This window comes from Podarcis vaucheri (genome assembly GCF_965113315.1).
Source record: "Podarcis vaucheri genome assembly, chromosome: 6".
NCBI lineage: Eukaryota > Metazoa > Chordata > Lepidosauria > Squamata > Lacertidae > Podarcis > Podarcis vaucheri.
In genome coordinates, this window is record NC_138764.1 from 26,385,614 (window position 1) to 26,408,150 (window position 22,537).

General features: G+C 44.0%; 1 protein-coding gene across 4 annotated transcripts in view; it reads left to right on the forward strand.

Annotated features, from left to right (window-relative positions):
- VAV3 (vav guanine nucleotide exchange factor 3) overlaps window positions 1-22,537 on the forward strand; it is a 218,184-nt gene that overhangs the window by 147,253 nt on the left and 48,394 nt on the right. For all 4 annotated transcript variants that reach the window (XM_082227827.1, XM_082227824.1, XM_082227825.1 and 1 more), the window contains exons 16-19: window positions 3,347-3,448; window positions 11,362-11,462; window positions 18,237-18,259; window positions 21,209-21,254. In XM_082227827.1, the coding sequence (XP_082083953.1) occupies window positions 3,347-3,448; window positions 11,362-11,462; window positions 18,237-18,259; window positions 21,209-21,254 (272 nt within the window). The remainder of the gene's footprint in view (window positions 1-3,346; window positions 3,449-11,361; window positions 11,463-18,236; window positions 18,260-21,208; window positions 21,255-22,537) is intronic.

The window sequence follows — 22,537 nt, forward strand, 5'->3', positions numbered from 1 at the left end:
TCCTCTTCCTCATACAATGGAACCTCGGGTTAAGAACTTAATTTGTTCCGGAGGTCCATTCTTAACCTGAAACTGTTCTTAACCTGAGGTACCACATTAGCTAATGGGACCTCCTGCTGTCGCCGCGCCGCCACCACACAATATTTGTTCCCATCCTGAAGCAAAGTTCTTAACCTGAGGTACTATTTCTGGGTTAGCGGAGTCTGTAACCTGAAGCGTCTGTAACCTGAAGCATCTGTAACCCGAGGTACCACTGTATATCCCATGTGGCATCTCTTGTCAATTGTAATATTACAGAATCATGAAAGAATTTCTATGACAAAAAATACATTGTTTATCCACGCTCCCACTTACATTTTTCAGCAGTGAAGACGAAATGTATATGCCTAATGAGCTTGGGAGAAAATTAGTTTTCTGCATATTACCGTATTTTTCGCTCTATAACACGCAGATTTTTTCTCCTAAAAAGGAAGGGGAAATGTCTGTGCGTGTTATGGAGCGAATGTGTGGTCGCTGGAGCCGAAAAATAAGGCAAAAATCAAACCGCGCTTCAGGGAGAAGGGAGCTCCGTGAGACAGGAAGTTACTGCTTTCCTGCATTCTGCCTCAGGGTCTTACTGCCCGCCCTCTCTGTTTCGTTACTGTGTTTGCTCAAACGGAACAAAGAGCAGGGGAAGCCCCTCCCCTCCAGGCAAGTAGAGAGGAAAGCAGAGCGTCAGTCCTTCTATCCTCTCCCTGCTCCGGAGGAACAATGTTTGTGAAGGGAAGAGAGATTACAGGTTCGGCTTAAAATTCTGATTTGACTTCCTGCTTTTTGTTTTTGGAGACACACAGCATTCAAATATGCTTTCTTCCATTTAAAAGGATGAAATCCTTAAACAGTGGCTGGCTTGTGTGGGTGGGTGGGGGGAAACTTTTGCCTTCCTTTCCTCACGTTATAGCCCTCTCCTGCATTCTTAGCCTTCTGTGTTTTTCCTTCCCTCCCCACTTAAAATGTGGTTACAAAGCATGGATCCACATGGATCCTCAGGATCTTTGCATTGGGTCACCCCAAATTCACCATCAGAGCACATAGCATGTCCATGGCTACAGCCTGTCCCCCCCCAAAAAAATCACGCACCCACTGTTGCCTGGGGCTGCAATGGTGCAAAAACGTGGTTACAAAGCATGGATCCACAGGGATTCTCAGGATTTTTGCATTGGGTCACCCCAAATTCACCATCAGAGCACATAGCATGTCCATGGCTACAGCCTGCCCCCCCAAAAAAATCACGCACCCACTGTTGCCTGGGGCTGCAATGGTGCAAAAACGTGGTTACAAAGCATGGATCCACAGGGATTCTCAGGATTTTTGCATTGGGTCACCCCAAATTCACCATCAGATCACATGTCTGTGGCCACAGCATGAAGCACAAAAATGATACGTCCACTGTTTCATTCAGAATATTTTTTCCCTTGTTTTCCTCCTCTAAAAACGATGTGCGTGTTATGGTTAGGTGCGTGTTATAGAGCGAAAAATACGGTACTTTGGTAGTCCTACACTTTTTAATATTTCTACTCACTTGTTAATGTGATAAAGGCGAAACACAAAGCTATAAAATAAATGTTTCACATTGTGACACAAACTACATTTTACTGTGACTTGAAATCAATGTTGGCATTATAAAAATTGCACATGTAGGTCACACACGTAAGGGTAATGTGTTCTATTAGCAGCTGGTGTGTTCATTTCCAATTGCTTATTTAGACAGGTCTGTGTGCAGATGACAATTTGAGCAAATGTAGCTTTTGCTGAAAAAACCATAAAGGAGCAAATGACAAAGTCACTGATACATTTCTTATTTGCGTTATTGTCTTGTGCCCCCTGTTTAACCAATAAACTATTGAAATACAAACAGGCAATGTTGTAGTTAAGAGGAATAAGTGCATTAAAAATAGGCTCATATGAGATATGACTCCAAGAATGAGCAGCATTTGAGAGATTTACATAAACAACAGCATAAAACAGTTATCATTGGAGTATTTTATAGACACTGCTACAGGATATGGTGGTAAGGTGATGGAAAACAGTGAGCAGGACATTTCCAAACACAACAACATTTTGACTTGTCTGTATATATTTTTCTCATGTCTTTTTCAGTATTACGTATGACTAAATCTGCCTGCAAATGTTTGTTCTTGGCATTGTTTTTACCATAATAGAAACATCATCATAATGAATGTCCTCCAGGCATACTGTATGAGTTTTCTTTCTGATTAATCTCCTCTACTCATTCAGATTCTTTGTATGTTTTGCATAAATCTATATTGCTTTGTGCTAATGGCAGTGAAACTCCTAACATTGATTGGCTGAGCTGATAGGAAGCTGGAATGTTCAGAATAACCTGTTCGAGAAACAAATCTATCAGAATAATTCAGTGGGAAGTTATGAGAGTCCAGGGGTGCAATGTGGCTGAAAGGCAATGCAACAGGAACCAGAGAGAAGAGTAGGAGATTTGATGATGGAGCAGGAAGGGGCTAGTGAGAGCAAGGCCTTTGAAGAACCTTCATAGTGCTTTAAGGCCAGGAAGACTGTGTTTATGGCTCTTGGTGTAATGTTTAGAAATATTTTGCATGTCTTTGTGGCATTTCTGGAAAGGTAGAAATTGGAGCAGTTGTAACCCAGGGCTGAATAGCTTTGTTTACACAGCTATGGAAGATTCTGGCAGGACTCAATTTAACTTGGAATCCACCCTTTTCAGAGCTGCTGCACATTTTCTCAAGCTATCCACCACAACCCCCGGGTCTCTTTCCTGGTCAGACACTGCTAGTTCAGACTGTGTTTGCATACATTTGAAGAATATCCATATCAGTATTGATTGTCATGGGCTGGCTGTACGCAGAGGTATGGTGGGAGGCACCAGCTTCTTCCCCAAGGGAAGAAGGCTCAGAGTCAGGGGATTGGTGGTGGGGCAACAATGAGTGAGAAGAGGGAGAAGATTGGGAGGTGTCAGAAACTGAAGAGGTAACAGGGTTAATGATCAGGGAGACTCTATGGTGGAGAGAAGTCCAGAAGTAGAAGTGGGAGCAGAAGAGGAGGGAGGCCAAGAGGCAGACATGAGTTGGGCTGGCCCATTCCTGACAGTGATAGTGCCCAGAGATGCACCACTTTACACTTGTTTACACTGAACCACATTTGCTGTTTTAATGCCCAATCTGGAGAGATCTTTTTGAAGCTCCTTGCCGGCCCTTTTTGTTCAGCTTTATCATTGACTATATTTTATTGCTCTAAGCACAGCAACTAAAACATTGGTTTCTGTGCTCTGCAAATATTTACAAATATTGAACTAAAAACTGTCTTTTTCTAGGTCCAACATAAGGCCGCATTATGGAGAAACAAATACTCATAACTTCAAAATGCATACCTTCACTCGTGTAACATCCTGCAAAGTCTGTCAGATGCTTCTGAGGTAAGTGTCAAGGGAGCTGAATAATAATTAGAATTGCACCAAAGTTGGGAAAAAACTATTGCATTGAATAAATTAATTAAAATTATCCGTCTGGCTAGAACAAGGTCTCCTGATAGGATTTAAAATCCAACTTGCAGAAACTGATAATTCAGTATTAGGGTAAATTTGGCTGTAGTGTCTAAACTGTATGAGTATTTGCAGCTAAATATATAGTTTTGCTGATAGTTAAATCCCATCTGTGCAACTGGTGGCTTGTGGGGTATGTAGAACAATTTTTTTGTTGCTCATGGAGTTCCTACCAAATTTTTATCAAGCTGAAAAAAAAAGGTTGGCAAAGAAAAGAAAAAGCTTTCAAGTTTATGGGAGTGAATGAGGGAGTGAAGGAGAAATCCCACTATTTAATTTTAATGCTACATCCCTTCTTTCATGCATAATATCTTTGCTATGTCTGAGCTCATAGCTGTGAAACCCAGAGTTATTGAAAGCACAAATGTTTACTCTCACTGTCAGCCATAAAGGCTGACAATCAATCAAAACAGAGCAGTCCATGTCCTTGGGATTCTAATATAAAAAAACACAACCTAAAAGGAAAATGTATTAGGCAAGAAGAGGGAAATAAGTGAATTCAGGTACCAGTGATTAGTTAAAAGTTCTAATGATGAACTGAGATTATCAGGGGATGATTAGCTGCTTGTGCTTAAAATAGTGCCCCTTCAGAGTTTGTGCGACCCCACAAACCTCTGTGTGTGACAGAGCTCCTCAGACATGTCTGCTCTAGTCACTTGTAGAGTCCGACAGTGGCTGTCTGCGGAAGCGCTTCCAGCAAAGAAGTTCCTTAACGGAAACGCGTCTCCTGGACTCACGACGTGACAGCTTCCGGCGAAGCATAGGTCTCCCTGCAGTTGCTTCTGACACCTCCCCGCTATTTTCGCTCGAAGTGTCTCTCACCCCTTTCTCTCCCCTGCTGCTTCCTGCCTGGGCTGCTGCGTCTCTCTCAGCATTACTGAGATCCTCCTCCAGAGACCCCGCGCTCCCCCTGCTGGTCCCTGCTTTGGCTGTTGACTCTCTCCCAGTCTCTGGGAGCCCTACCACTTCCCTTTCCTCCGATGTCAGTTCCCTGACATCCACCTCCCCTCCAGGGCCCCCCTCTCCCCCGCCCCTACTCTCTCCTCTGGGCGGTGAGGAGCTGAAACCCCTAAAAGAATCCTCTTCATCTTCCGACGTCTCGAACATTTCCCTCCATCGGTCTTCGTTCCGACTCGCTGAATCCTCCTCCACCTCGGAATCAGCGAACCCCTCCAACTCTTCTTCTTCGTCGGTGGTGGCGAAGTATTCCCTCCGGAACCTCGCCACTGGCTGAGGTTTCCGAGGGAATCTCTGATGAAAAGTTTCAATCAAAACCTCGTCATCTACATCCTCTGCCCTGACCCAGGTGTTTTCCGACTCCGGCTCCCCTTCCCACATTACCAAATACTCTACTTGCTCTCCCCTCCACCTGGAATCGAGAATCTCCGCTACATGGTAGCTGTGTTCTTTTTCCTCCATAGCTGGTCCCCTATTGACCCTCCCCTCTCTGTCCCCTATATACGGTGACAGCAATGATCTGTGGAACACTGGGTGCAACTTCATGTGGTTCGGTAACCGGAGTCTGAAAGCCACTGGGTTGACCTGTTGCGTGACTTCAAATGGGCCCAGCCTTTTGGGTCTTAACTTCTTACAACCTCCTTTAAATGGTAACCCTTGGGTGGACAACCACACCTGGTCCCCCACCCTAATGCTTTCTCCTTCCCTTCTGGTTTTGTCTGCCTGCCTCTTATATTCCTCCTTCGCCCTGTTTAAATTAAGTTGGAGCTGGCGATGGATCGCTTCCATTTCTTCAACGAACTGTTCTGCGGCTGGAACGCTCCAGTTCTCCCCCTCCCCCCCTGGGAAGGCTCGGGGATGACACCCGTGATTGGCCAAAAAAGGGCTCATTCCCGTGGACACGTTCTCCGCATTGTTATAGGCAAATTCTGCCAACGCCAGCTTCTCCACCCAATCATTCTCTCTGTCATTCACATAACACCTCAAATATTGCTGGAGGACACCATTAGCTCTTTCCGCCTGCCCGTTGGTTTCTGGATGGCGGGCAGTGGAAAAATTCACCTCTACATGCAATAAGCTCATGAGCTTCCTCCAGAACCTGGAAGTAAATTGTTTCCCTCGGTCCGAAACCACCCTCAAGGGGGCACCATGCAATCTAAACACATTTTCCACAAACAATTTAGCGGTTTCTTCTGCTGTGACCGCATGTGAGCAGGCTATAAAGTGGGCCATCTTGGTTAACAGGTCTACCACAACCATAATGGCTGTCTTCCCTTTGGACCTGGGCAGATCAGTCATAAAATCTATTGCCACTGCCTCCCATGGTCTTTCCGGCGTGGGTAGTGGTTCTAATAAACCTGCCGGTGCCCGCCTCTCCCCCTTGGCTCGTTGACATCGGTCACACCCTCTCACATACTCCCTCACATCTTCCCTGACCTTGGGCCACCAGAATTCCCTGGTAACCAGCCACATGGTTTTGTGTTGCCCAAAATGCCCTGCTGTGGGGCTATCGTGCAGTTGCTTGAGTACCTTTTCCCTCAATTCTCCTTCAGGTACGTATAACGCTCCCTTGTAGTACAACGCCCCGTTTCTCTCCTCAAAACCCCCGGGTTTGTCTCCCTCCCTCCTGAGACCCCTGAGTTTGTCCTGGGCATATTCATCCTGCACCGTTCCCTCTATCAGTTCCCTTAGCCCCACCAATGCCGCCCCACACACCCAGCGGTCCTCGGGAATGACATGGGTCTCTTCGGGTGCACCCTCTCCCTCCAAATATTCAGGTTTGCGTGAGAGAGCGTCCGCCCTAACGTTCTCCGGGCCTGGTACGTAACAAATCTCAAAGTTAAATTTGGAGAACTCCTGGGCCCATCTCAACTGCCGTTGGTTGAGCACTCGCGCAGTTCTCCAATACTCTAGATTCTTATGGTCCGTGCGCACTTGCACCTTCTGTTGTGCACCAATTAGTAGGTGCCTCCATCTCCGGAAGGCCTCATAAATCGCAAGAAGTTCCCGGTCGTACACCGTGTAGTTTCTCTCAGATTTGTTCAGCTTTCGCGAAAAGAAGGCACACGGTCGCCACTCGGACCCCTCCTTCCCCGGCTGCAGAAGAAGCACCGCCCCTATGGCTCTGTCAGAAGCGTCTGTTTCGACCCTCAGCTTTTTTTGTAAATCCACATGTAGAAGTTGTTCGTCAGAGGCGAAGGCCTTTTTCAGTTCCTCAAACGCTCGCTCCGCCTCCCCCGTCCAAACAAACTTCTTTTTGCTGCTGAGACAGTCCGTGATGGGCGCCGTCAGGTGAGCGAAGTTTCGGATGAACTTACGATAAAAGTTTCCAAACCCTAGGAACCTCTGCACATCCTTCTTAGTCTTGGGTGTTTTCCATTCCAGCACCGCTTGAACCTTGCCGGGGTCCATGGCCAACCCCTTGTCTGACAAGCGGTACCCCAGGAATTCCACCTCCTTGGTATGAAACTGACACTTCTCCAGTTTCACCCACAGTCTGTTGGCTTGCAGCCTGCTCAACACTTCTCTGACGTCTCTCACATGTTGCTCCTCATTCTCCGAATACACCAACACGTCATCTAAGAAGGCCACGCAATTCTTGTAGAGCAAAGGCCCCAGTACATGGTTCATAAAGGCTTGAAAACACGCGGAGCCTGCTTGTAATCCAAAAGGCATAACGAGATATTCAAATGCCCCCAAAGGGGTGAACATGGTGGTCTTCCATTCATCCCCTTTCCTTATACGTATCAGGTTGTACGCCCCCCTTAGGTCCAGCTTTGTAAAAATCTTTCCTTTTCGCACCCTGGTCAAAATATCATCAATCCTGGGCATAGGAAAAGCCACCGGCTCTGTCACTGCATTTAGGGCCCGAAAGTCACATACCAGCCTCGGCTTGTCCGTGTTTTTTTTATCCACAAAAAACACTGGGCTACCCCCCGCTGCCTTGGACTCTCTGATGAAGCCTCTCTTCAGGTTCTTGTCAATGAACGCTCGCAACTCCTGCATCTCCCTGTCTGACATGGCATACAACCTGCCTACAGGAAGCTGTGCTCCAGGGAGTAAATTGATCTGGCAATCAAAGGGCCTATGCGGGGGTAGTTGGTCAGCTTCCTTCTCGCTGAACACGTCGCTGAGATCAGCATACTGTGATGGCACCTTCCCCTTCTCCATCACTTCCGTCCCTGCTAGGGTGGCTTGGGCCCCTGCTGACCCCTTTTCCCCCCTGCAGTGTTCTAAGCAATGTGCGGAACCGAAGGAAACCACTCTTTGATGCCAGCCCACCAGCGGATCATGTAGGGCTAGCCAGCTCATTCCCAAAATAATGGGAGCGCCTCCCAAGGTGGCCACATTAAACGCTATCAGTTCTGTGTGCCTTGCCACCCTCATTATCATTGGGATGGTCTGCAAGCTGACGCCTCCTCCCAACAGTTCTCTGCCATCGATCGTGGTCACCTGCAGGGGGTTGCTTAAGGGGATAGTCTGTATCTGGTGTTCAGCAGCAAACTCCTTGCTCATGAAATTGCAGGAGCTGCCTGAGTCCAACAGCGCCTTTATTTTTAGGGGGTGTCCATTTTGCAACTCTAGCGACACTTCAATCACTAGAGCAGGTCGAGGAGCTTCTGGCACTGGCACTTGGGGAAGGGGCACTTTCACTGCTCTTTGGCCTGGCTGCAGTGCCCTGCTGGCAACCAGGCGTTGGCTTTTACCTGCTCCGTTTCTCCCTGCTCTTCCCCCTCAACAGTTCCCACCATCCCTTGCCATTCCTTCCTCTGGGGGCAGACTCTGGCAAAGTGGCCTGGCTGTTGGCAGAGATAGCATTTCCGGGGTCCCTTTCCCTCCTTCTTCGCCCCCTCACTGGGCTTTGAAACTGCGCGCGCGCGGGCTGTTCCGATTTCCATCGGCTCTGCCGGCGGGAAAGCTGGCTCAGGAATGTCTGGAATGCGTAACTCCTTCCAACGTTCCCCTCTCCCTTCCCGCCTCTCCAAGGCTCTTGCCTCCTGGCGCGCTCCAATGGTCAGCGCAGATTTGGTCAGCTGATCCATAGACACCGCCCTGGGGCTCCTGGCCAGCTCGTCTTTCACAGCTGAAGAAAGACCTTCTTCAAATAGCATCTGAATGGGTGCTGCCGATAAATCCCACCCCAATCTGTGAATCAGCATGGTAAATTCAGTCCAGTACTCACGGACAGATCTGCTTCCCTGCTTGCAAGCCATTAGCTGTCTGCGCACTACCCCCTCCTCAATATCGCTGGAGAACATGATATCCATTGCACGAAAGAATTTCATAGTGTCCTTCAGGATATCGTTGTGCGTTGCCATCAGGGGTCGAACCCAATCTCGCGCCCCCTTCTCAAGATGCCCAATTACGAAAGCAACTCGGGATTCCTCATCAGGGAACTCATCAAACTGCACATTCAGGGCATATTGCATTTCAGTCCTAAAGGCATGGTAATCCTTGGGGTCCCCCCCAAACTTCTGCACTAATCCTGGTACCTTTCTGGGGAACTGAGTGGTTCTCCCCTTCTTGTCTGCATCTTGAGCCCTCCTCTCCTCGAGCCTCGCCGTCTGCAGCGCAAGTTGGACCTCCAATGCTCGGTATCTGTCTTCCAAGCTTGGACCAGCTCCACCCCCTGCGGCTCCGGCTCCTGCTGGGTCGCTCATGATGCCTTCTCCTGCACAGGCAGCGTACAGAGACTGTCGGACTGCTATCAGGGGATGATTAGCTGCTTGTGCTTAAAATAGTGCCCCTTCAGAGTTTGTGCGACCCCACAAACCTCTGTGTGTGACAGAGCTCCTCAGACATGTCTGCTCTAGTCACTTGTAGAGTCCGACAGTGGCTGTCTGCGGAAGCGCTTCCAGCAAAGAAGTTCCTTAACGGAAACGCGTCTCCTGGACTCACGACGTGACAGCTTCCGGCGAAGCATAGGTCTCCCTGCAGTTGCTTCTGACACCTCCCCGCTATTTTCGCTCGAAGTGTCTCTCACCCCTTTCTCTCCCCTGCTGCTTCCTGCCTGGGCTGCTGCGTCTCTCTCAGCATTACTGAGATCCTCCTCCAGAGACCCCGCGCTCCCCCTGCTGGTCCCTGCTTTGGCTGTTGACTCTCTCCCAGTCTCTGGGAGCCCTACCACTTCCCTTTCCTCCGATGTCAGTTCCCTGACAGAGATGAAAACAGTTGAAAGAAGAGGCAGACCCAAACATTGCTAGTCTCTTAGCTACGCAGATGGAATGGCCTTGCATCCCTTTTCTTCACATTTCTACTGTAGCATGGTGGAATGACTGCTGCCATGTGACAGTTGATAGAAGGAAGAGCCTGGCTTCTCAGCAGAGCTCATAGCATTATTATAGAACCTGGCCCTCCATCTCTGTGGTCTGGAAAATGAAGAGTTCGTTTAGAATAAGGAAGCTGGCAATTTCCTAGTGGTAATTTGAAAGAGTTTTTAAAAAGCTGGTGCTTGGTAAAAATAGCTTCTGTATTTAGAAAATAAATAAAAATGGTGAAAACAAAAATGGTAGAACTCTTACTAGATATAACCACCAATAATCTTTTTTAAAACGAAAAGCAGACCAAATAGGTGAGTATGGTGTGGAAAGGTTCCAAAATGGAACTTTAGTTTTTCTAGCACTGAATCATTTAAAAACTCCGTAGCTGTAATTTTTATCCACTGCATGCCATAATTATTTCTAGTGTGAATTTTCAGACCTAGGTTTGGACCCAGAGAAGTAGCATGTGTCTGGATAACCAGAAACACACACACACACACACACACACACACACACACACACACGGTTTTTCTTTTAGTAATTTCTAATGCTGAGGAGCCAAGCTGTTGTTAAGTTTAAAAAGTGGCTTGTCTCCTCTGGAATGGCAATAATGAACATTCTGGTTGCTTATTCAATTTTCCTCTGCATGCATATGCAACTTCTTTTGATCCTAACACTCTGTTCCTTTCATTATTTCAGTTTCAAAATGTTTTTTCATGGTGTTCCTGAAGTTAGCATTCTGACAGCTTGCTCATTGTTATGAGCCACAGTCTTTATTTGCAGTCTGTTTTCTCCACAAGTGGTCCAAAGAAATTTCTCTCTTGTAAACTGTACTATGGCCAGAACACAGAGAATATTCTATGAATGAGGTGATTGGAAGGTTAAGTGTCTATGAAAAGATTTTGGTCGGTTAAAGTCAATGGAAATGAAAAACCATGGAGCCTCATTCCTTGAACAGTTTGAAGCAACATGTGGCTATTACTAAACACAATTTACTCTTTGTGCAATAAAGAGTGGAACCTCAGCTGGATGGCCCCCAAACCCCGAGAAGCCTTTATTGTTAATGAGCCATAAAGTTATTTTTTCCTTAGATAAGCCATTTCTTCTTTCTTTACCACCCCTGAAAGATTTATTGCACGTTAAAAAATGTATTTCTATTGTAATGTGTTCTCGGTTATGGAAGGTAATACAGAAATTGTGATGATACAGTGCATTTATGTTAAAGCAAAAAAGAAATAATGAATTCCTTCGCCCTGATTTGCATGTCATATTAAACCATAGTCAAAAGCAAACTATGGTTTAATGTGAACACACAGAGTGTTAGTGCACAGTGCTGAAAACCTCTCCCCCTGCTCCTCCTTCCCTCCTCCTGTTGCTATGCTCCTGGGAAGCAAGGCAGAATCTGGCTTGTTGTGGTATCTGAACCCAGACTTGTTTCCCCCCAGTTCCTGGCCCATGCTGGAGTCTACAGAATACAACTTTCCAAACTGTCTTGCAGATAACATGGTTGTACACAAAAGTTTGAGTTTTTTCTTCTAATTTCCCCCACCCTCTTACTTTGAATTGCAGGGGAACCTTTTGTCAAGGCTATTTATGTTCAAAGTGCGGAGCTGGAGTCCACAAAGAATGTTTGGGAAGGCTAGACAATTGTGGCAGAGCTAATTTGGGTGGTAAGTCATTTTTATTGTTTGGGATAAATTTTTTAATTAGGCCATAAAGCTTGCCAGTTATAATTAAGACTTAATTTTCTTCTAATTTGTGTTCGTTGCATTGCAGATATTCTTTTGTAGTGATCTTTTATAAGCATAATTATAATTGCATTTTGAAGTCCTTGAATAAGAGACTCATAGAACTGTAGAGTTGGCAGGGACCATGAGGGCCATCTAGTCCAACCCCCTGCCTTGCAGGATCCTTTTGCCCAACGTATCGCTCGAACCCACAACCCTGTGGTTAAGTGTCTCATGCTCTACCTCAGTATGTCGCAGCATGAAACAGCAAGGGTGGGATAGCTACAGTCCGGGTGCCTCAGAATTCTGGTGGCGGTCCAGATCCCCCCACACAACTGAGGGCTGTTCAACCTTTTTCCACTGGGAGCCACATGCAACAGTGATTCAGGGACTGCATGCCAGTGTATGTAGCTGGAACCAATGGCGACAGTAATGTGATGGCAATATGATTTATGTAATTAGCAGCACATTTTACGTAAGTGATGAAATTTCATCACAGTGGGACAGTAAGACAAATAATGTAGTTTTTGGAAGAAACTGCAGCAGAACAGACAGTGCTGCATATAGGGAATTGTGGAACAGAAAATGATGCCTTCTTACATACCTACGTTCAACTCTCAAAATGGGTCCAGACTTCTCCAGTGCTGCAGTAAAAGTTAGATTTTCAAAGCTATTGCAATTCAAAATCCCCATCCCTGAAAATAAATGCTGGCCACATGACTGTACGCCAGCTCCCTCGGCCAGTAAAGCGAGATGAGCACCGCAATATTTGAGATACTTCCCTGATTAAACTTTCCTGCCTCTTATCAACAGGGATATGTTGTCCTAATGTAATATAAGACATTTGACTATAATTATGTAAGGTTCCCTTTGAAGAAATTTTGATAGCATTTTCCTTTTGATTTTTCTCTCCCAGGGGCATAACGGCCAGGTCCACACAAAATGCTATGCCATGGTTTGTTTAGGTAGAGGTAAAGGGACCCCTGACCATTAGGTCCAGTTGCGGACGAATCTTGGGTTGCGGTGCTCATCTCGCTTTACTGGCCGAGGGAGCTGGCGTACAGCTTCCGGGTCATGTGGCCAACATGACTAAGCCACTTCTTGCGCACCAGAGCAGCACACGGAAACGCCGTTTACCTTTCCGTCAGAGCGGTACCTATTTATCTACTTGCACTTTGTCATGCTTTTGAACTGCTAGGTTGGCCGGAGCAGGGACTGAGCAACGGGAGCTCACTCCGTTGCGGGGATTCAAACCGCCGACCTTCTGATCGGCAAGCCCTAGGCTCTGTGGTTTAAACCATGTCCCATGGTTTGTTTAACAAGCCACAAATTAACCACAAGTTTTCCCACGGATTATCAAGCAGACCATGACTTTTCCCGCCCCCCCCGCCAAGTTTGCTTTGTTTTAGCTGTTCTTGCCTCATGCTGTGCTTTATTTATTTAGGTATTTTATATACCACTCCATATTTCAAAGAAATCTCTGAGCATTTTACAGCATCATAAAAATCACAAATAAATGCAAAAAGAATGTAAAAATCCACATTTAAAATAACTCAAAATAAATAGATAAGAGATCCTCTTAAAACATCACTATAAACGAGAACAACATCAGGTGGGTAGTATAATAAATCGCAGCAGATCTAGACAACTGAAATACAACAGAGATAACCAGCTTCACCCACCAGCCTGCATTTATAGGTAGCAGCAGCATTCTCACTTCTGCTGTTCTTGTAGCTTCATGTGTGGCTGGGGTAGGGTGGTCAAACAAACCATCGTTCAGATAAGGTGCTGTGTTTGCACATTGCACCAAGCCATAGTTAAAACAAACCAAGGTTTGTAAGCCAACAATAAACCCGGGGTTAAGTAAACTATAGATTAGTGTTGTGTCTAAACCAGGCCTTTGTGGAGAGCATTTGAAATTTCCCCCCTCCCTTTAGATTTTATTCAGATTAGATGCCAGAGCTGAAAACCATTATGCTTTCGACAAAGCAATCTGAGTATGTTCATGATTAGGTCATTTTTAATGCATTTCTAATTTTAGGAAATTGGACAGAGGTTTTAAATAAAGTTGAAAAAGAACATATTGCCGCTTTGTTGTTGTAAAATGATAATTTATTCAATTCCTTAATCCACGAGGCTGTCTATGTGTGCCTCTAGCCTTCAAACTGAAATGGTTTAATTGCACCCTGAAAAGGACTTGGGAAGAATATGCAAACCTTAGTATAGTTGATAGGGTGACAAAATGCAAATAAGTACAGGGCTCCTGTACCTTTTAATAGCTGTTTCCAACATGCAATTTCTGAAGATGCAACTTTTCACATGCTTACATTGCTGCTTCTGAAGAACTATTATAGGTATAGGAACATTGTTCTTTTGTATCTGGTCAGTCTATTCATTAATCAGGGCTTCAGGGTGGTGACTATAATTGACATGCATTGTTGTCCAGGCATATATAGTAATTTGAGGGTGGCTTAAAAAACCCACATGATATTTGCATTTTGTGATTAGAAAATCTGTTTACATCCCAAAATGAAGCTCAGTAGCAGATGCTTGCATAAGGCTGCACCAGTCTCAAGCCAGAGGCTCTGGCAAGGAGACCGAACCCTCTTATTCCCTGCACCATCTTGGTAGCTTTCAAGGGAGAGAGTTGCTGGTCTAGCCTTTGCCATCTTCAATGCCGAGTCTGCAGATGACCAGAAAGAGGAGCCTGTACAGCAGGAGTCAGGATGTGATACAAGGAGCTAATAGGGTTTCTGTTTCAGCAACTTGTTGCTCAAGTGTAGACTGAGGTGCTCCCCAACTCTTTGCTGAACCACTGATTGCTTTATTGCGCACACACACACACACACACACACACACACCCCCCGACACTGCTTTCCATCCTGGTTACCTGTCAGGTAGATAACTGGAAAAGAAAGGGAAGTGGAACCTTCTTCCTGAACTTCTAATTAGAAGTTTATGCGATAAGGCGAATGAATGTACCTTGGCAAGATTTAATCCTGCAGAGGTTGATGGAGACATATTTCACCAGACCAGTGGTAAGCTGAATCTGATTTAATCAGAGGTAGTATCAGCAAGTATCCTTTTGTATTACTGTTTAAAAGGGATGAATGTAGAGCTAAAAGTTGACAAAAATAGGTAGAAATATTCAGTCTTCATAGTTGCCATGTGTAAGGGCCAATCCATACATTAGTAGAGGAAAATCTGCCTCGGTGTGTACAGGCACTTCGTGGTTCCCTTGTGAGCCTACATCTATGGTGAACACGTTGCTGCTTTCACACATACAGTGGTGCCTCGCAAGACGAAAAGAATCCGTTCTGTGATTCTCTTCGTCTAGCGTTTTTTTCCGTCTTGCGAAGCAAGCCCATTGAAGGATTAGCGGATTAGCGCTATTAGAGGCTTTTAGCTGCTTTTAGCGGCTTATCTGCTGATCGGATCAGCTGATAAGCGGCTTAGCGGCTTAGAAAAGGGGGGGGGAGGAAAAAAACACCAGCAGGAACTCGCAAGACATTGTCGTCTTGCGAAGCAAGCCCATAGGAGATTCGTTTTGCGAAGCACCTCCAAAACGGAAAACTCTTTCATCTAGCGAGTTTTCCGTCTTGCGAGGCATTCGTCTTGCGGGGCACCACTGTACACTTGAAACATCTCAAACACTGAGATATCAAATGTAATGTGTGAACTGGCCCTTAGCCAAGCTTGGCTGCCCTCATGCCTTCCCTTGTTTTAGTAACATGCAGATGCAACAGAGAACTATGGCCTTGTGTGTGTTTGGCTGTGCATACATGTTGTGGTTTTATGTGTACATCTAAAATGTCATGGAGGCATGCATTTTTAAGTTCACCATGTTGAGATTTGAGACATTGTGTCCTAAGGGCGCTTGGCTGCCAGGTGTGAGAGATGGATTGCTAAGTTGGTGGTGTGATCCCAGAAGGAGATTCTCATGTTCTTAAGACCAGTTTGGACTTGATGCTTCCAAAGTGGTCTATTCAGTATTATGTTTTCAGTAAGGCAAAGTGCAGGGATAAAACTTGGAAACCTGCCTGGAAATAAACAGATCTAGCAGTTGCTTTACGTAATATGTATTGCCAAACAGCATGAGTTGTACTTCATTTCAAGATAAGCTATTCAAACAAAGTGGAGGGCAGGCCCACTCATGTCTTGGACTGTATACTCTGAGCATACATTTAAAAAAATGCCCAAAGTTGAACTTTGTTCATAGGAGTGGCCATTTTAGATGTGGCTCATGCAGTTTCTTTCTTAGTTTTCTCTGTCTTTTTTGTAAGAAATAGTGTTGTTTCAAACTCTCCACTTTCCTACATAGTGGGAAGCTGGTACAGTAGTGTTGCAGGATCAGTTTTATTATAACAAGATATTATTTGGAGATTTAGGCTGCAATCCTCAACATACTTACTATGGAGAAAGCTCCATAGTATACAGTGAATACAGTGAATACAGTGGGGATTATCTTTGAGTAGTATAAATATGATTGTGTTCCTCGGGTGTGTTTTGCAGCATTTGTTGATTTACATGTATATAAGCAGAGTGTGTGTGTGGCGGGTGTGTGTGTGTGTATATATATATATATGTGTGTGTGTGTGTGTGTGTGTGTGTGTGTATATGCATACCAATAAGACAGTGCTTGTCTTTAAAGCAGGAATAGTGCCTTAAAACTCCCAGCACAACCTTACAACAAGACTGCTTTATGTCAGCCAGCTCCATAACTCTGGTTTCTTTTCCTCCTTTCTGTCCAGATTCTTGTTTTTGCAATATCTACTTTATAAACATACAGTTCGACTTGAAAGAGAGAAGGTAGCCCTAGCCTAGCAGAACATCAGTTTAGTACTAAGCAATATTTACAGCTACTTCGGAAAGCCAGAAACCTCTTCTTAATCTTTGATACCCATCTGCAAAACTTAGAGCTTCTTCTTCCTTCTTCCAAGCAGCAATGGTTTGGGGTATGGCCGGTGAGATATTTGATTGAATCCCTCCACCCCACCCCTTCTACCAGTGCCATGACGCAATCTGATTCTGAAGCTCCCTTCCAAAGAGAACTACTGTTTGATAAATGTGAATTCAAACTCCCTTGGGATGCGCAAAGCTGATTCTTCTGTTATTTGGATGCAGGCCATTGTATTTGCGGTAATAAGAAGTGATACTTAAGGGCTATCTGTGGTGCACAATCTATGATTGTTCAAACAGAAGTGCAAGTCACTACTTGATGCTGCAGTCAGTAAGTGATGACTACGCAAGGGTAGTAGGTAGACCAGCCTGTAACCTTATCTTAATTTAAAAAAAAACAAAAACAAAACAAGAGAGGGTGTCTACAACTAATACACTTTAGAAAAAAATAAGGTAAAGCTAGATTAATTTTGTAGCATGCTTTCAAAAGTTTGTTGATACTGGGTTGTATTTGTATCTGCTGTTCTGCTCATACAAAAGGCTTCCACTTGCACAATGGGACTTCCCCCTCCTCTCCCTTTCAGCTCCTTATGCACCCTGATAATCTGCTCCAAAGTGTTGAAAGACCTTCTGGAGCAGTGTGTGTGTGTGTGTGTGTGTGTGTGTGTGTGCAGGGAGAGGATAGCATGGGGAAGTCCTACTGTGCAAGCGAAATGCTCCTCCTGCAGCTTTGATGCAACTCACTCTAACCTAAAAGTAACATTATTAAAACACTTTTTCAAAATTATGCATATTAGAGCATAATTGCCAGCTTACCGTTAATAAATTCAGGTTACAAAAATCAATAAACAGTGACCATTTGCCTATAAACTTTTTGACAATTCTCCTCTGATGTATATCTATAAAAAAACCTGTTATATATCTATAAAAAAAACATGTAAGTTTGGTGTTGGCAGTTTCCAATATTTAGTAAAAACTAGCAGTTATTACCATATATAACTAACCTTATATTCCTTTCATATTAAAACTCCTGTGTAGGCTGAAAAACAGGTAGCAAGTCTAATAGTATAGTGTTATTTGATAATTTCTTTCTTAAAATGTTCATTTTCTTCCGATAAACTTTTGCATATGGGCATCCCCACCTCATATGGCTGAAGTTTCCTTGGCTTTTCAAAAGATTTCCAGCAATGAAAAGTACAGCTCTTAGTAATTGTATTTGTCGCTACTGCTTTATGTATGCTTGTACTTCACGTAAGAGAGTCCAAATTCCAGCATAACAAGTTATTTTATTGGGAATATCCATGGCATCACAATATATTGTATGAATGCAAAAACTTCCTGGAAAACATTATTGTCAGAATGCAAAATAAATAAGGATTTTGCGTTATCTGACGTAATAGTTCCCCGATTCATTTCCTTTGGGAAGAGAAGCTCCCATGCTGTCTCCTGAAGGCTTGCACTGCAGTGCACATGTTGATTCTGTAAAGTCTGAGCTTCTGAGTTTTTCCTTTCATCAAACTATTTCAGAATGTATATAGCTGATTTGTTGGTTTGGAAAGCTGCGTGTCGTCAGAGTTAAGCATAAACTTGAATCTGTTTATGGCTGTTCAGTGCTGCTTAACCTGAGCCAATAAAACTAAGTGAACACAGTTTGCAAAATAACGAGCTGAGCCCCAGGGCTGGTGGAGCATAAAACAGGTATCAGCTAGCTAAACAAAGCAGCTCCGTGTACTCTCACCAAACCGCACAGCAAGGAATTACTGTTGAACGGAGTGAACTTTCAGTTTCTGACCATGCCAATTTTTACGTTTGTTTCAGAACCCGGGACCCTGAAACATGAGGTAAGTGCAACTTTTTGAAGTTTGGGTTGACATTTATTTTGTGGCTGATCTAAAATGTTCCATTTTCTCATTTTTATATTTTGGTGTTAGTGCTGGGATCACTTAAGGCATTTTGTGCTTGTGCACTGGCAAAATTGGATTAAAAAGATAGTGAAAGTGTTGAATCTGCTCAAGATTAAGAATTTTCAAGTCCCATTGGTTTCAGTGGGGATAGCGTATAATACTCTTTAGAAAAAAGAAAAATACAAGGAGACTTTAGTTGCCTCGTGCCACAGATTTCTTATTAATTTCATGGGGCTGATGTTTTCTCTAGACTTCCTTAGTGTTCAAGACATTAGCAGAACATGTATAAAAAACCAAGTAATGGTTCAGTATGATAAACTACCATGGGATTTAGCAGAAGAATTATAAGTGGTCTAATTTTTTTGCAACCTACTGCTGTAAGAGTAATGCATGAGTATAAAGTTCAGCAGTTCTCAATTTGTGTGCTGTAAAATGTGCAGTCAAATGCTGATTTCTGAAGCTGAATTCTTTGCCATGGGATCACTTGGAGAATCTTTAATATTGTGACAGAATGGTAATGGGCAAATGGGCACATATTCCATGAGATGACAATAATCCAAGAATACTGTGTTAATTTTGGTACATTTGCAGAAAGGTTTCTTTTCTCTTGGTTTTGGGGGAAAATGTTGCATTTATTCTCTTGTATCCTTTTATACTGCCCTGAAATGTGGGGCTAAGTTAAACACGGATAATGAAAAGGCTGCTTGGGGAGCGTTACTTAACTGTACATTGTATTATATCGTGCAATGCTTATATTTTTTGGTAGCATGTTTCATTTCCATTTGGAAGGGGATTTATGTCAACTAGGAGCTTAAGACTTCATTGGAAGTGTGGATTTACCCCTAAACCGCATTTTCCATACATTCTCCAGCAATGAGGCAACACAGGGAAATTACTTGGAACTAACAATTGATCCTTAAGCAAATGAAGTTGGTTCTCAATAAGTCTTAAGTAATAAAAGTGGAATTAGAAATTCTCTCTCTCTCTCTGCCTTGCATTATATTCTCCATTCTCTGTGTAACAGTGCTGGACACTTAGGGATGATTCCATCAGCGCTGGATTTAGGGTGTTGCGGGTGGGTGCAAAATAATAATCTTATTGAGAAGAACCACCCCTTGTTCCATTGATGCACTGGAATGAAAAACATTACGTTCTGCAGAATAGATGGGCAGTAGTGAGATGGCTCCTGAGGTGGTAAATCCAGGATGAACACCACTGGGAGCTTCTATGTCCTGGAAAGCTCTTCTGTGAATGAGCCAGTTAATGATTACTAAGCAGTAAAGGCCATAAAAAACATGTGTCAGTTGGTGTTGGGGCTCTCTGATTTGCACCTACTTTGACAGTGCAAAGGTTCAGGCCAACGTGGTGCCTGCATGTGCAAATTGTTACACACCAATTCCGGTTGGTTAGTAGGGTCTGCACAATTCTCAGTCTAGAGGCTCGGCACACATGGCTGTAAACCGGTGCTCTGTTTCCTGAGGAGATTATATAATCTCAAAGTACAGGTTGGTTGATTGCAGAGCTCCAAGAAGGAGGGAGAAGTTCACTGCAGTATAATTATTGTTTGTGTCACACTCTTGACCAGAGTCTTTTTTGCTTGCACGTGACGTTTCTTATGTCTGGTGATGTGATGTTGAAGCTACTGAATGTTCCTTGAGAGCATTTCTCCTCCATAGAGCTTGGTGGAGGAGGCCTTGCTGAAGTCATCGCCACTACTTTGCAGGCTGGATTGGCCTGCCTCAGGCAGTAGAGTTTTGGGTAGTGCTAAAGGGCAGTGACTTCACAAAAATGCATATTTTGTTGCATTTTTAAGTGTTTCAAAACATACATTGTACCTCATAACTTGTAACAGGCAAGTGTGGTTAAAAAGTAAGAGATGATTTTTTTAAACCCCCATCTGAACATTCTGCTTTCAGCACCAAAATGTACAGGGCCACCTCTGGGCCCTGCAATTTACAAGACTCTTGTTGACTTGGTCTTTTAAGGTAGTCATTTATTATGTAACGTTATGTAATGTTCTACTTTCCCCTTCCTCCCAAACTTGCCTTGGAGGTTAATAAAAATATTTAAAAAGAAGCTTCTTCTGTAAACGGCTGTTGCAGAATTATCTCATGTAGCGTGCAAAATAATCAGGGCCTCCGTTCGTTCTCAAAATTGCAGCTCATTTCTTCCACTCTAGCAAGGAACATAAAAGTGAAGTAGAAATTACTTTTTATTATAATTACATTTGCAACAGCCTCATACGCTTTTATGTGGTCAGTTAGAGCTTCACTGTAAATGAAAATTGAAGCTTTTGAAGCCTTCTTCTTCTTTTTTATTGGAAAGTGAAAATGGCTTTAGTTATATGTAAATTGGGAAGCTGTACACGTTTTTAGTGAGATCATGGGCAGAACAGACATGCAGAACATCTTCTGCAGAGTAACAGCTGCCTGCTTTTTTAAACACACAAATGCAACCTGCTCATCACTGCCTATACCAAGTAAATTCTGCAGAAACCTTTAATGACAGATGGTCCGTCTGAGGGATGGGAAACAACACTCTTTGTACGTGGTGAGCTTTGTCTGTAATTTATATTCCATACTTCTACACATTTTATGTCTTACCTTGAAAGTAAATTTTACGAAGAGGGGATTATTATAATTTTTTGCATCAGCTTCTCCTGTTGGGCACTGTGACATGGAACATGGGGGGGGGGGGGAGGAACTGTTGCAGTGCCTGTCCAGGGTGAGGGAGAGTGTGCAAGCACTATTTGGCTTCCACTGAGGACAGCAAAATGTCTTGGGCCAGCCCTTCTAGGAGAGTCAAAGGAGTGTGGAGTGTGGAGACTAACTGGATAGGAATGGGTTTTCAAAACAAGTATCTAACTTGTGCTTTTCAAATACGCAGAGACGACCAAATGGACTCCGAAAGAGCTCCAGGCATATGGACCCAGGTTTGTGTTTCTCTTTTTCATCATTAAAACTTTAGAATTAGCACAGGATAATTAATGGTTTGAATCTCATTATCAGATGTTATTTATACAGCCTCTTTCTTTTTTGGGGGGAACGAGTACCACCAATCTGACCCACAAGGCATCTCAGTGATAGCAGTAAGATGTAAGCTGGCAGATGCAAGTCTGATCTTAAGAGTCTGTTGTATTCTTGTACCACAGGCCTGGTAAGATACAATACCCTTCCCAGTTTCTTACCATATCATTTATGCAACCATATGTACACCACCTTAGCCCACTCACAACATAATAAAACAGTAAAAATAAAAAAAATAAAAAATGCATAACAAGAGCTAACATAGACAAGTTGGAAAAGTTTAAAAATATCAAAATAAATGAACATTCAACCATCAGCACTATCCGTAGGAAAGCAACCAATTCTGAGAAAACAGCCATTAAGAGAAAGTGATCCGAGAGGTTTTTAAGCCTGCTTAAAATATTGCCAGCGTTGAGGCCGCAGGCACCTCTATGTAATAGTTTCTTACTGCAATTCTGGGCTGCATCAATAGGAGTATAGCATCTAGATCAAGGGAAGTAATAGTGCCACTGTATTCTGCTCTGGTCAGACCACACCTGGAGTACTGTGTCCAGTTCTGGGCACCACAATTCAAGAAGGACACTGACAAACTGGAACGTGTCCAGAGGAGGGCAACCAAAATGGTCAAAGGCCTGGAAACGATGCCTTATGAGGAACGGCTAAGGGAGCTGGGCATGTTTAGCCTGGAGAAGAGGAGGTTAAGGGGTGATATGATAGCCATGTTCAAATATATAAAAGGATGTCACATAGAGGAGGGAGAAAGGTTGTTTTCTGCTGCTCCGGAGAAGCGGACACAGAGCAATGGATCCAAACTACAAGAAAGAAGATTCCACCTAAACATTAGGAAGAACTTCCTGACAGTAAGAGCTGTTCGACAGTGGAATTTGCTGCCAAGGAGTGTGGTGGCGTCTCCTACTTTGGAGGTCTTTAAGCAGAGGCTTGACAACCATATGTCAGGAGTGCTCTGATGGTGTTTCCTGCTTGGCAGGGGGTTGGACTCGATGGCCCTTGTGGTCTCTTCCAACTCTATGATTCTATGATTCTATGATTCTACTACTAAAAGTAAAGTTGCATGTACTGTTGTAGTAGCACTCTTCTGCATGCAGCTGCTGCTATATTCACTGAAACAGTCAAGACTGTCAGTGCAGTGTGTTTTGATGTTGCACCAGTGGAAATTGTTATTTCAGCA